Source organism: Colius striatus, chromosome 22, assembly GCF_028858725.1.
Source record: "Colius striatus isolate bColStr4 chromosome 22, bColStr4.1.hap1, whole genome shotgun sequence".
Taxonomy (NCBI): Eukaryota; Metazoa; Chordata; class Aves; order Coliiformes; family Coliidae; genus Colius; species Colius striatus.
The window spans coordinates 7,110,279-7,119,823 of record NC_084780.1 but is presented as its reverse complement, the minus strand read 5'-3'; the positions used below and the strand labels follow the sequence as shown (position 1 = coordinate 7,119,823).

The 9,545-nt window shown below is 64.9% G+C and overlaps 2 protein-coding genes across 2 annotated transcripts; both read left to right on the top strand.

The window, feature by feature from the left end:
• Window positions 1–45: 45 nt before the first annotated feature.
• PPIL1 (peptidylprolyl isomerase like 1) lies at window positions 46–1,750 on the top strand. The gene is made up of 4 exons (XM_062013614.1): window positions 46–141; window positions 1,006–1,160; window positions 1,247–1,315; window positions 1,473–1,750. Exons 1-4 carry the CDS (start codon window positions 86–88, stop codon window positions 1,691–1,693), a joined length of 501 nt encoding a protein of 166 aa, XP_061869598.1. The 5' UTR covers window positions 46–85; the 3' UTR covers window positions 1,694–1,750.
• A 1,976-nt stretch (window positions 1,751–3,726) lies between these two features.
• EPS8L3 (EPS8 signaling adaptor L3) lies at window positions 3,727–9,380 on the top strand. The gene is made up of 19 exons (XM_062013885.1): window positions 3,727–3,812; window positions 3,932–4,005; window positions 4,097–4,161; window positions 4,271–4,426; window positions 5,105–5,254; window positions 5,337–5,413; window positions 5,941–6,062; window positions 6,772–6,845; window positions 6,936–7,044; window positions 7,136–7,200; window positions 7,323–7,397; window positions 7,515–7,663; window positions 7,752–7,833; window positions 7,946–7,983; window positions 8,083–8,179; window positions 8,292–8,414; window positions 8,511–8,590; window positions 8,690–8,822; window positions 9,244–9,380. The coding sequence occupies exons 1-19, from the start codon at window positions 3,769–3,771 to the stop codon at window positions 9,259–9,261; spliced, it is 1,731 nt and encodes a 576-aa protein (XP_061869869.1). The 5' UTR covers window positions 3,727–3,768; the 3' UTR covers window positions 9,262–9,380.
• Window positions 9,381–9,545: the final 165 nt, after the last annotated feature.

Here is a 9,545-nt window from a genome sequence, read left to right as displayed (position 1 = left end):
CCCGCCCCCCGGCCAGCGGCCTCTCCCATTGGTGGGTGGCGGAAGGGGCGGGGCGTATCCCGGAAGAGCCGGCGGCCGCGTGAGCATGGCGGCCGTCCCGCCCGAGTCCTGGCAGCCGCCCACCGTCTCCATGGAAACCACGTAAGCGCGAGGCGGCCGCGGCACCGGCACCGGCGCGGGCCCGGGACCGCCTCAGAGCCCCCCGGGCCTGTGGGGCCCCTCCCGGGCTGTGTGCGCCGTGTGAAACGGCCGGGCGGAGCGCGGCTGGGCCGGAGCGCAGTGAGGGGCTGCAGAGGGCCCTGCGCAGGCTGGAGCCGCGGCTGAGGGCAATGGGATGAGGCTGAACGAGGCCAAGGGCTGCGTCCTGCCCTGGGGCCGCACCAAGCCCAGGCACCGCTCCAGGCTGGGGCTGAGGGGCTGCGAAGGGCCTGGGGGGGTCCGTGCCAGCGGCTCAACAGGAGGCAGCAGCGTGCCCAGGGGAGCAAGAAGCAAAGGGCATCCTGGCTGGGATCAGCACTGGGGTGGCAGCAGGAGCAGGGCAGGGATTGTCCCCTGTGCTGGGCCCTGGGGAGGGGAAGGGGCTGGAGCACAAGGGTCCTGGGGAGGGGCTGAGGGAATGGGGGTGTTGAGCCTGGAGAAGAGGAGGCTGAGGGGAGACAGCAGCACTCTCTGACACTCCCCGCCAGGAGGCTGCAGGGAGCTGGGGGTTGGTTTCTGCTCTCTAGTAACAAGAGGAAACGGGCTCCAGTTTCCCCAGAGGAGGTTGAGGCTGGAGCTGAGGCAGAACTATTTCCCTGAGAGGGGTGTCAGCCCTGTGCCAGGCTGCCCAGGGAGCTGGGGGAGTGCCCAGCCCTGGAGGGATCCCAAAGCCGTGGGGCTGAGGTGCTGAGGGGTCAGTGCTGGGCTGGGCAGGGTGAGGGCAGGGCTGGGGCTGCAGCAGCTTCAAGGGCTTTTGCAGGCACAATGCCTGTGCTGGGAGTGACTCCCTGTGCCCATCTGTGCCAGGCTGGGCCCGCTGGTGCTGGAGCTCTACTGGAAACACGCCCCACGCACCTGCAGGAACTTCGCTGAGCTCTGCCGCCGCGGCTACTACAACGGCACCAAGTTCCACCGAGTCATCAAGGACTTCATGGTGCAGGGAGGGGACCCCACTGGCACTGGTGAGACCCCCCTCAGCCCCCACTGACCCCTGCTGGGATGGGGGAGGGAGCTGACACCATCTGACCCCCCTTTTCCCTCTGCCCAGGCCGTGGTGGTGCCTCCATCTATGGGAAACACTTTGAGGACGAGCTGCACCCTGAGCTGAAGTTCACAGGTGAGTGAGGGGAGGTTCCCAACCCCACCTGGGCACCTTCCTGTGCCCCCTGAGCGAGGGGAAGCTGCTTTAGCAGGGGCTGGGGCTGGAGCACCTCTGCAGGGCCCTTCCAGCCCCCACCATGCTGATACCCTGTGCCCTTCCCTCTCCATCCCAGGTGCTGGCATCCTGGCCATGGCCAACGCAGGGCCCGACACCAATGGCAGCCAGTTCTTCCTGACCCTGGCACCGGCTCAGTGGCTGGATGGCAAGCACAGCATCTTTGGGAGGGTGAGCCAGGGCCTGGGGGTACTGGCCAGACTGGCCATGGTGGAGACCAGTGCCCAGGACCGGCCCCTTGATGATGTCAAGGTCATTAAAGCCTTTCCCTCGGGCTGAGGGGGGCTGGGGGGGGTTGTGTCACTGCCTGTTGTTGTAATAAAGTATGGAACATTATATTGACCCTCCCACGCTGTGGTGGCTTTTTTGGGGGGAGGAGGGGGTGTCTCTATCGTGATTGTTCCCCCAAAAGAGGGTTGTGGGTGCCCCCCACAACCCCAGGGCAGCAGTTGGGTGGGTGGGGGGTGTCCTGGGGAGGGGGGCCAAGTGCTTTGTGTGTCACCCTCAAAGTGTCTTCATCCCCTCAAGGGTGTCCCCTAAGGGAGGGTTGTGGGTGCAGTCTCCCCAATCTGCCCAGTGCCCCCAGTACTGGGGGTTCCATGAAGGTGGCTGGGGTCTTGTCACCCTAATGAGGACACTGGCCCCTGGGATGTCCCATCCCCACAGACACTCATGTCCCCCACTCCCTCTCTCTCTGAGAGGTCCAATCCTGTGACCCACCCCACTGCAATGAGAGAGTTCCCAAGTAGTGTCTTGGGATCCCCAGTTAGGTTACTGGGACTGGAATTAGCACCATGTGACCCCAGTTACAACAACAGGCTCCCAGTTGGAACGCCCAGGGCCCAGATGGAGGATGGTGGGACCCCAGTTAACAATGCTACACCCCAGTTAGCACCATGAGGTTCTAGCTGGGGCCCCAGCACCCCCATGAAGGACACTGGGACCTCAGTAAGATGCTGGACCCAAATCAACACCATGTGATCCCAGTTAGCACCATGTGATCCCAGTTGGGACCCCAGTGAAGGATCCCAGGGCCCTGCAGAGCTGCTCCAGCCCCAGCTCCTGCTAAAGCAGGTTCCCAGTGATCAGGGGGCACAGGAACATGTCCAGCACTCCCCTGAGAGGATCATGAGGCAGCTCTGAGCTGTCTGTAGATCTCATCACCTTCCCCCTCCTGGTCAGGTGGCCTGTAGTCAACTCCCACAACAGTATCACCCTCATCAACCTGCACCTTTGTCTTCAGCCATAAAGTTTCAGCCACTCCTTGTCCCCACCTGGGCAGAGCTCAGACCATGCCAGTTGCTCACTCTCATCAGCTTCCAGCACCTCACCCCACTGGCCTGTCCTTCCCCTGACCCTCCAGTCCCAGCAGTGATCCCACCGTGCCCCTGGCACTGCAGTGAGAGCAGAGCCCTGCAACTGCACCCACAGCCTCCTGAAGCCACATTTCCCCCTTGCTGTGCACAGGGACAGGGGCTCACCCAGGTCCAACGGCCAGGGGGCTCCTGGGGGTGCCAAGGGACAGATTCAGCCAAGGGCCCCAGCAGGAGCATGGAATGCCAGGATGGTGGGGGCTGGAAGGGCCCTGCAGAGCTGCTCCAGGCTCAACACCCCCATTCCCTCAGCCCCTCCCCAGCCCCTTGTGCTCCAGCCCCTTCCCCAGCGTGCCCGGCTCTGGCCACGCTGCAGCCCCTCAGTGTCCCTGTGGCAGTGAGTGAGGGGCCCAGCACTGACACAGCCCTGGAGCTGCAACCTCCCCAGGGCCCAGCACAGGGGACAGTCCCTGCCCTGCTCCTGCCACACACACCTAGTCCTGGGCTCAGACCTTGATCTGCCTCCTTCCTTGGCACAAGCTGCCCTGGCAGGATTTGCCCAGCAGCTCCTGGGTTTCAGGGTGAGCCCAGGGTCAGGGGCTCAGAGCTCTGTGCCAGGATGGGCTGTGGCTGGGGAATCTCACCCCTCCCTCCAGGCTGGGAGCTGATGCCACTGGGCAAAGAGCAGGAGGGTGCGGTGCTGACGTCAGGCCCTTCCCTCTGCCTGTGTCACCCTCTGCCTGTGCCACCCTCTGCCTGTGCCACCCTCTGCTGCGCACTCCCAGCCCAGGCAGCCGACACACTGGCACCAAACTGGGGTGAGAGGGGCCGCCACAGAGCCCCCTGGGACAGGGACCCCATGGAGTGACATGGGAGAGGGGTCTGGGTGAACCCCACAGAGGGGAGTGGGGCAGGGGGCTGGGGATGGGCATGGAGTGGGGGGCAGAGGGGGCCCTGGCACACACACAGTGGGGGTGACATGGGGGCTGTGCCCAGCCCAGGGCCCTGGACCAGGTCTGAGCTGCCATCGCTGTGCCCAGGATGATGGGAGACGTGTCCACGCGCTGGAACCACTCCCAGTCCTGGTGAGTACCCAGTGGGGGGGGGAGTTGCCCCCTCTTTGGGACCCCCCCGTGGGATGGGTGTGAGGAAGGGTCCAGCCACCATCCCTCCTCCCTCCACCACCCCTCCTCCCTCTCTCCAGGCGGGACCGTGACGACCCCCCTCTGCTCCCAAACCCCAACAGCTTTGTCCGCCCCAGTGGGAAAAGCATCTACAGTGAGTGGTGGGGGGGCTGCACCCCCAAACCCCCCCATGTCCCCATCCTCTGCCCCCCTCCCACCCCCCCTGACCCCCTCTGACCCCACAGACCAGCGCAAGGACTATGGCCAGTCCCTCCTCAAGCCCCAAAGCCATTTCCAGCACCACGTTGAGGTAGGAGATTCCCCCTCCAAGCCCCCAACCTGCCCCAAGCCCCCCAGCTTTGCTGGTTTAGGGGGTGTGGGGGGCTCAGAGGGCTCCCCATGACGTGTGACCCCCCCAGCACCTGCTGACCGTGCGGCTGGAGCAGGACGTGCGCAGCCCCAGGGACTGCCTGGCACGCCTCAAGGCACTGGAGGCACAGGGACGGGTCTGGGGCCAGGACCTCATCCTGCAGGTCAAGGACCAGGATTTGGTGCTGAGGGATGTGGAGAGCAAGGTATGACCCCCCCCCCCACACACACACACAAGCAACACCCCCCCAAAACCTGATCCCCTCTCTCCCCGGATAGGGCACCCCGCTAAACCCCTGAGCCAGGGCATTGTCAAGCCAGGCACTCCCCTGGTCCAAGGAACCCCCAAAATCTTGTGTCCCCCTCGGCCAGGGCACCCCCAAAAACCTGATACCCCCTGCACAGGGCACCCTCCAAAGCCTGGTACCCCCCTGAGCCAGGGAACCCCCCAAACCTCTGTACTCCCCTGGCCAGGGTATCCCCAAAGCCTGGAACCCCCCCACCAATGGGCCAGAGCACCCCCAAAACCCTGTACCTGCTGGGCCAGGGCATCCCCAAAACTGGTACCCCCCTGGACAGGGCATCCCCAAAGCCTGGTACCCCTTCCAAAGCCCTGTGCCCCCCCCCGGGCCATGGCACCCCCATAACCCTGATTCCCCCCCATGCCCCAGCACCCTCAGACCCCCCACAAGCTGGTACCCACACCCCTACCCCGTGCCCCCCCCCCCAAACTCAGCTGTGCCACCCCACCAGCTCCCATTAACCCTTAAACCCCCACAACCTCCTCCCATTCCCCAGCCCCCTCTATAACCCTCGCAGCCCCTTACACCCCCCCCCCCGGTAGCCACCCTGGGGAGCTCAGTAGCCCGTTTGCCCCGTGGCAGGAGGAGCTGGACGTGTACCCCCTGGGCAGCATCCAGGGCTGCTCCGCGCTGCTCGACGGCTGCGGCTACGACTCGGTGCTGAGCATCAGCGTGCAGGAGCGCAGCCCCCCCGGCACCAGCGTCCTGCTGTTCCAGTGCGAGCAGCCGGGGGTGAGCCCTGGGGAGGGCTCTGGGACAGGGCGGGGGTGGGGATGAGCCCGGCCTGGGGGGGTTGATGGTGGGTCTGTGCCAGGCAGAGGCGCTCAAGAGCAGTTTGGAGACGCTGCTGAAGCAGTGGAAGGAGGAGCAGAGGAGTCAGTACGGACACAGGTGAGGGGGGGACGTGGTTCTCACCCACGCCCCCGGCCCCAGGTTGTAAACCCATAAACCCATGCTGCCCCCTTATCCCCTAAGAGTCCTTTCCTGGGGGGGAAAACCCCCTTCTGCCCATCCCCTGCCCCTGGGCAGAGATCTCCCCTCACCCTTCCAGGGGGGTGACTCCCCCCTTTTGGCTTCAGTACCCCAATTCCTGGCTCAGCCCCATTTCACCCCACCCCCATGGGCACAGACCCCCCACCTCTGTCCCTCCTGTCCCATCTCTCCCCCCTCCCACCCCTCAGACTCCCCTCATCCCCATGGCCACAGTCCTGTCCCCCCCAAACCCATCCCCATGGCCACAGTCCTGTTCCCCCTAAACCCATCCCCAGGCTCAGCCCCCTGCTCCTCTCCCACACCCCCTGGGCACAGACCCCCCCCATACCCCATCCCCAGGCTCAGCCCTCCCCTCCTGCCCCATCCCCATGGACACTGACCCCCCACCTTTGGGCTCAGCCCCCCTTTAACCCCCCTCTCCCCAGGAGCAGCCTGTACCTGCCGCCCTACGCCCCGAGCTCCTCCCCAGCCTCTGAGCAATGGGCAGAGACCCCCAACCCCCAGCTCCCTGAGGCCCCCCAGCATGGGCCACGCTCCTTGGACTACAGTGAGTCTGAGGGGAGGATTTGCTGCATCTCAGAGAGTCAGAGACTCCCAGAGAATGGTTTTGGTTGTTAAAGCCCCTGGAGCTGCTGCAGCCCCAGCCCTGCCCTCACCCTGCCCAGCCCAGCACTGACCCTCAGCACCTCAGCTCCAGGGCTTTGGGATCCCTCCAGGGCTGGGCACTGCCCCAGCTCCCTGGGCAGCCTGGCACAGGGGCTGACACCCCTCTCAGTTCTGCCTCACCTCCAGCCTCAACCTCCCCTGGGGCAACTGGAGGCAGTTTCCTCTTGTTACTGTGGAGCAGAAACAACCCCCAGCTCCCTGCAGCCTCCTGTCAGGGAGTGTCAGAGAGTGCTGCTGTCCCTGCCCTGCTGCTGCTGCAACCCCAGTGCTGATCCCAGCCAGGATGCCCTTTGCTTCTTGCCCCCCTGGGCACGCTGCTGGCTCCTGTTGAGCCGCTGGCACCGACCCCCCCAGGCCCTTCCCAGCCCCTCTGCCCCAGCCTGGAGCGGTGCCTGGGCTTGGGGTGGCCCCATGGCAGGACCCAGCCCCTGGTCTTGTTCAACCTCATCCCATTGCCCTCAGCCCGTGGATCCAGCCTGGCCAGGGCCCTCTGCAGCCCCTTCCTTAGCCAGTGAGTGCCTCAGTTTCCCCAGGAGCAGGGCTGGGAGGGGGTGATGGGGAGCAGCACTGGCACCCTCCCCTGTCCCCAGGTGTGCCAGACCCCCAGCACCCGCCATGGAGCAGCCCCCCAGCAGAGGCCACGGCTGACTCAGACCGAGATGTTGTAAGTCCCATCCCAAACCCAGATGGGGATCCCCCCCCACCCCTCCCAGCCACCCCTCAGCACCCACCGGGTCCCATCCTGCTCCCACAGGAGGTCCTCAACCACGTCCTCAGCGACTTGGATCAGTTTGTGGCGCAGCTGAAGACAGCCCTGGGCTTGGACAACAGCACCAACCAGAAGAAGAAGAAGAAGAGGAAGGGCAAAAATGGTGAGGGAGGGGCTGTGCCCTGGGGAGGGGGGTGCAGAGGGGGCACCATCCCGGTGCCACCCCCTTGTCTGTGCCCCTGCAGCTCTGCCCTCCAGGGACGACTACACAGACTTCTTCCAGAAGGTGAAATACGCCCTCAACCTCGTGGTAGGTCCCGTTCTGCTGCTCCTGGGCAGCCCTGGCACCACCCTGCCCAGGCTGGGGATGTGGGGGGGCTGTGTGGAGATGGGGGGCTGCGTGGGGACACCTTTTCCCCCATCTCCACACAGGGAAGGACCCACCAGCACATGCAGGAGCCATCCCCTCCGGAACTGCTGCACCTCATCTTCACCGCCCTCTCCTTTGTGAGTGCCCCAGAACCTGATCCCAAAGCCCCCCAACCCTGGGGTGAGAAGGAGAGGAGGGAGCAGCCCAAAACTCCCTCAAACCCCACACCCCCATCCCGGGGGGCTGCCCCACAGGTCCTGGCCCAGTGCCCCCACCCCGGGCTGGCCCCGGCCGTGGAGGCTCCGCTGCTGCTGCCAGAGGCCGTGGAGCTGCTGGAGAGGACCTTGAACCACACTGACTATAGCACCTGGAAGAGCCTGGGCAGTGCCTGGAATAAAACCAGGTGGGGTCCAGCTCTCCCAAAACCAAAGTTGGGGGGGATTCAGCTTGAAGGGGGGGATGATGCATCTCACCTCACCTCCCTGGCTCAGGGCAGAGTTCCCCGGCAGCGAGCTGGTGCCAGGCTACGTCCCCGTCTTCTCGGATGGCTGGCTGCCCCCTCCCCTGGAGCAGGTTTGGTGGGGGGCTGGGGGAAGGTTTGGTGTTGGGGGGGGAGGCAGGACACCTGTCCTCCTGCCTCAGTTTCCCCAACTTGCTTTCAACACCCCCTCTCCCCTCCCCACAGTCACCCGGCAGCAGCCACAGGGACCGTCCTGCCCAAGCGTAAGTGGGTGTGCAGGGATGGGGTGGGGTTTGCACTCCCCCCAAAGCTGGATGCTCATGTGTCACACTCTTTTCCCTCTCTCCCACCCCAAAATCCAGGGCTCCCCTCCCTGCCCAGGACCTGGTCCGAGTGCTGTACGAGTTCCAGGGCAGGAACCAGCAGGAGCTGAGTGTGGGGATGGGGGACACACTGCAGGTAGAAAACAGGGGATCCCCCCTGCTCTGTGGGTGCTCCTGGGGAGGATGGAGTGCTGATCCCCCCACCCTGCCTGCTGGGGGGCGCTGCCCCCCTTTCCTCTCTGCCACAGGTCCTGGACCAGCGGAGGAAGTGGTGGCTGGTGCAGGACAGCCATGGGCAGAAGGGCTACGTCCCCAGCAACATCCTGGAGCCCCTGGGAGCTGAGCAGCAGGGGGGGTACAACCACAAGCAGGTGGGTATCCCCCTTCCCACAGCCCCCCAACCCCAAGAGCAGCTTTGGAGGAGGGAGTCACCTCATCATCCCCCTCCCCTTTGTACCCTACCTCAGGTGAGTCCCCCCAGCCTGCACCCCAGCTCCCCGCCAGCAGAGGTGACGGCCTGGCTGCAGGACAAGGGCTTCTCCCGGCTGTGAGTGACCCCCTGAGCCCTCCCCTCTCCTCCCCCCATCCCCTGGGGCTCCAGCTGAGGGGGGTCCCCCCTGCTGAGCCCCGTGGGTGTCCCCCCCAGCACGGTTCGGTGTCTGGGGGTGCTGACAGGGCAGCAGCTGCTGCACATGAGCCCTGAGGAGCTTCGGGCCGTCTGTCCTGAGGAGTGGCGGCGGCTCCTCTTCAAGCTGTCCCCTGTCCGGACCTCCCTGGGGGTGAGGGACTCCCCCAAAAGCCCACCTGTACCCCCCTACACCCAACCACCCCCTAAACCCCACACCCACCCCCCATACCCCCCCAAACCTGCATCTCCCCAACACATCCCCCCAACCCAAACCCCACATCTCCTCCCCTAAAACCCCACCCCATACACCCCACCTTCCCCATAGCCCCCCCAAATCCCACAACCCCACCACAATGCCCAAACCTCCCTCACATCCCCCCTAGCCCCCCAAACCCCACATCCCCCACACACACCCCAAACCCTACATCTCCCCCCACCAATGCTCCACCCCACATCTGCCAAACCCTGTACCCCCCTAACCAACCCCCACCCCCTAACCCCACATCCCAACCCCCCTCAACCCCAAAACCCCCCAACTCCCCCCCAAAGCTTCTCCCTTCTCCTCCCTGCAGATAGGCCCCAGGGATTGAGCCACACTCACCCCCCAGGACCTGAGGGGGCCCCCCCAAAACAGAGACACACTCCTTGGGGGTGAGTGGCCACATTTTCCACCCCCCAAAGCCACTGGTGCCACGATGCTGCTGAGACCATCCCCTGCCATACTGCATTGGGGGGCTGTTGGGGACACCCCCACATCAGGGAGAGGATGCACTCCATGGGGAATTGGGGGGAGGGGGGATGTGAAATGTCTGTGCACCCCAATAAATGTGAAGCCCCAAATGTGGAAAAGAATGTCAGCAGTGGGGGTGAGCAG

Excerpts from the sequence above, each read along its gene's own strand:
- PPIL1 (XM_062013614.1), top strand. The coding sequence starts at position 86 with ATGGCGGCCGTCCCGCCCGAGTCCTGGCAGCCGCCCACCGTCTCCATG. Across the intron at positions 142-1,005 it reads ACCGTCTCCATGGAAACCAC|GCTGGGCCCGCTGGTGCTGG; the intron begins GTAAGCGCGAGG and ends CATCTGTGCCAG. Across the intron at positions 1,161-1,246 it reads AGGGGACCCCACTGGCACTG|GCCGTGGTGGTGCCTCCATC; the intron begins GTGAGACCCCCC and ends CCCTCTGCCCAG.
- EPS8L3 (XM_062013885.1), top strand. The coding sequence starts at position 3,769 with ATGATGGGAGACGTGTCCACGCGCTGGAACCACTCCCAGTCCTG. Across the intron at positions 3,813-3,931 it reads TGGAACCACTCCCAGTCCTG|GCGGGACCGTGACGACCCCC; the intron begins GTGAGTACCCAG and ends CCCTCTCTCCAG. Across the intron at positions 8,415-8,510 it reads GGGGGTACAACCACAAGCAG|GTGAGTCCCCCCAGCCTGCA; the intron begins GTGGGTATCCCC and ends ACCCTACCTCAG.